The sequence below is a fragment of the Leuciscus leuciscus genome (genome assembly GCF_965113295.1).
Source record: "Leuciscus leuciscus genome assembly, chromosome: 2".
NCBI classification, from domain to species: Eukaryota; Metazoa; Chordata; class Actinopteri; order Cypriniformes; family Leuciscidae; genus Leuciscus; species Leuciscus leuciscus.
The window spans coordinates 57,948,005-57,951,352 of NC_138726.1; the positions used below are offsets into that span (position 1 = coordinate 57,948,005).

The 3,348-nt window shown below is 36.5% G+C and overlaps 1 protein-coding gene across 1 annotated transcript; it reads right to left on the reverse strand.

Annotated features, from left to right (window-relative positions):
- Positions 1-413: 413 nt before the first annotated feature.
- Positions 414-2,883, reverse strand: LOC309483464 (C-type mannose receptor 2-like; the record flags this gene model as incomplete). Its single annotated transcript, XM_082149325.1, has 4 exons — positions 414-864; positions 1,029-1,388; positions 2,228-2,593; positions 2,850-2,883. 4 exons carry the CDS (start codon positions 2,881-2,883, stop codon positions 503-505), a joined length of 1,122 nt encoding a protein of 373 aa, XP_082005451.1. The 3' UTR covers positions 414-502.
- Between the last annotated feature and the right edge of the window lie 465 nt (positions 2,884-3,348).

The window sequence follows — 3,348 nt, forward strand, 5'->3', positions numbered from 1 at the left end:
CCAGGAAACTGAAATATGCATGTTTTGTAGGTGACATCATATCCTAAATACCAACCAAACACACCAACAATCAAATATACATTTTACATATATTTATTACATATAACTTACAGTTTATTGTGACATCACTTCACTTCTGCCTTTCTAAGAATAAACCAGATTTAATTCTGCTGAGACACAAATAATGATTATTCTTAAGAGCTGCTGCTCACAGAATCATATTCAACAGTTATTGATACAGATAAGATTAGTGAAAAACAAAGACAAACACACCAGATATTCAAAGTAGTTTAGACATCTAAAGAACATTCATTGATGTCAGAAAACTTTAATAAGATCAAATTATGTTATGATAATTAACACAGAGTAATATTACAGACTATTAAAATATAATTAGAAGATTCACCAAAAAACTAATTAAAACTATGCAAGTAATTAAGAAAAATAAAGAATGAAAACAGTGAATGTAAGTAAACACACAAACATTGACGTCTTCTCACTCCTAAGATCTGCTGCAGATGAAGTTGAGTTTGTGAGTCTCAGGAAGGCTGATCCAGCGCTGATCTCCTCCAGACTGAACTGCTCCTTTTCTCTTCGTAAGGCTGCAGTTTTCCGGTGTCGTTCCGTTCCCTGGAGCCCAGTTCTGATAGCACACGATCTCTCCGCTCAACCAGAGCCACATGTTCATTTGGCAGTAGTTGTGTAAACCCAACCACACCGCCTCAGTAGACGCACGTTTAACCACATTCATCACACGACGCTGCATCTCTTCTGAATGAACCGAGACCAGATCCGTATAATTCTGTCTGCAGTGTCTCAGAGCTTCAGGCCACGTCAGAGTCTCTGTGATCAGAATCAGTTTATCTGGACACAAAACAAACCACAAGCAAAAACTAGAGAGAGACTGATCAAAAACAACATGCAGAACAAACACTGTGGAGGAATCTGTCATGTCAGACATGTAGCGTGAACTTTAAGATATCTGGAGGTGATGGATGGATTGTGTGTGTTTGTGAGGATCTGCTCACCTTCATGACACACAAAAGGAAGTGGGACGTCGCAAGAGCCGTCATACCATTGACCCAGAGTGTACGGGTTATTTGGACTGAGCAATACACAGTTTTCATTTCCTCCAGCATTATTAGGTTCACCAGAATACCAGTCTCTGAATGAGGAGTTACTCTGATCTGACCACTGCCATGAGTCTCTGACTCTGAACAGACCGATCCAGACATCATCAGATATGTGATTATCAGTGATGAACTTCTGAATCTGTTGATTCTCATTCTGGTTCCTCACACTGACCAGATCAGTGTGATTCTGTCTGCAGTAACTCTGAGCGTCTCTCCAGTTCTTCATCTGATTGACAAAGTCGAGTCCTGTGTTCACTTGAAGAAAAACAAATGGAAACATATTCATGAATCAGTTTTTTTCATTATTCTTATGCTGGTTTATGGTTTTTAATGTGAATAAGAGCAGCGAAGCATCAGAAACACGTGTCATTCAAAGACTGTTTCTACAGCTGATGATGTATTAAATTATATTAATGATGATTTTGCTAACATTAAGTATACTTTGTGAATGTTTGTGGTAATTTTATTGTATCTTTATATTTCTCCATTATGTTTTATTACACATTTATCTAGAATTCTGTATTCAGACACACAGAGCTGAATGAGAGACACAAACAGATGAAGACGTTAAACTGCATATTAATGTTTGTTAACTAGTCCTTACAAATATATCAACAACAAAAAAAAATATTCAAAAGGTTGAATTGTAGTCTAATAATACATACAAATTAATATTGTTGCAATAATAACACTATTAGTGTTTGTCTTGTTCTAGTCTGATCGGTTTTTCACATTGTAATGGACAATTTGTCTTTGTTTGTCTTGAGTTCAGTTAAAGTCCATCTAACAATGACGATTTTTACAGGTTTGTGTTAAGATATTTTATTAAATTTTTTATTGTAATACGTGTAACAAGTGAAAAAAAACAAAAAAAAAAAAACAGCTGAAAATATAATTCTCTAGACTCATAATGGCAGATTCCCACAGTTATGAACAACAAATATCAAAATGTTCAATATCAGTTTATTTTCTATTAAAAAAAAAAGTTGGAAGTGTGACAAATATCCACAGTCTCTTCTACATTTCTGACTACATTATATGGTGCATCTTTTTATAAATTAATGTTTAATGTGATTGTATGGAGCTGAACTTACTGTTAGATGAACTGCAGATGAAAGTCAGGCTGTCGCTACATGACACATCATGCCATTCTCCATTTCTCATGAAAACACATCTCTCAACTCCACCATCAGGTTGATAAGGTCCCCAGTTCAGATAGAGCACAGGTTCACCTGAAGACCACTGCCATTTATCAACACTCGTCCTCTTCAACCCAATCCAAACATCCTGATCACGTCCATCATTCACACTCTTCTTCAGCTCGTTCATGTCGTTCATGTTGTCAACGGTGGCCAGATCTGTGTAATTCTCTCTGCAGAATCTCTGAGCTTCAGTCCAGGTCTTCAACACGTTTATAAAGTGATACTGACGCTGAACACATTCAGATACGGAGCAGAGAGCTGTGAAAGAGAGCGTTTGATTTAATGCTTTTCATAACAGGGTCAAACCTGATGAAACTATAAACAGTGGTTCCCCAAACCTGTCCTGGAGTACCCTCCAACACTGCACGTTTTCTTTGTCTCCCTAATCAAACACACCTGATTCAACTCATCAACCCATGTGATAATAATAAAGAAAACGTGCAGTGTTGGGGGTATTCCAGGACAGGTTTGGGAACCACTGCTATAAACCTTAAATAAAACAACAAACACTCACCAATGAGAAGAATCAAATATAGAGTTTGGTCCATTCTGAGGAAAAACACACACAAAAAAATAAAAAATAAATAAAAAAATAACATGATCATGTATTAAAAATATTTTAGCAGCATAACTCGATTCACAATCATTCAGACAATATTAACATCTGAAAGTGTAATTGTGTTTGAAGAATGAACATGTTCTTACTTTAGAGGTCGTGTGTTTCTGTCCTGAGTCTGATGTTTCTGTCTGCAGATTTAAACTATGTGATTATTAGTGGTGCTTTTTCAAAGCAACACTAGTGTTATTGTCACTAAACTTATTATTAGTGGTGCTTTTTCAAAGCACCACTAGTGTTATTGTCACTAAACTTATTAGTGGTGCTTTTTCAAAGCACCACTAGTGTTATTGTCACTCATACTTATTATTCTTCTTCTTCTTCTTCTTATTATTCCGCCACAAGTTTGGCGCGTAACTTGCCCCGCACCGTTTGTCACAGACCCATGAGTGAGGCA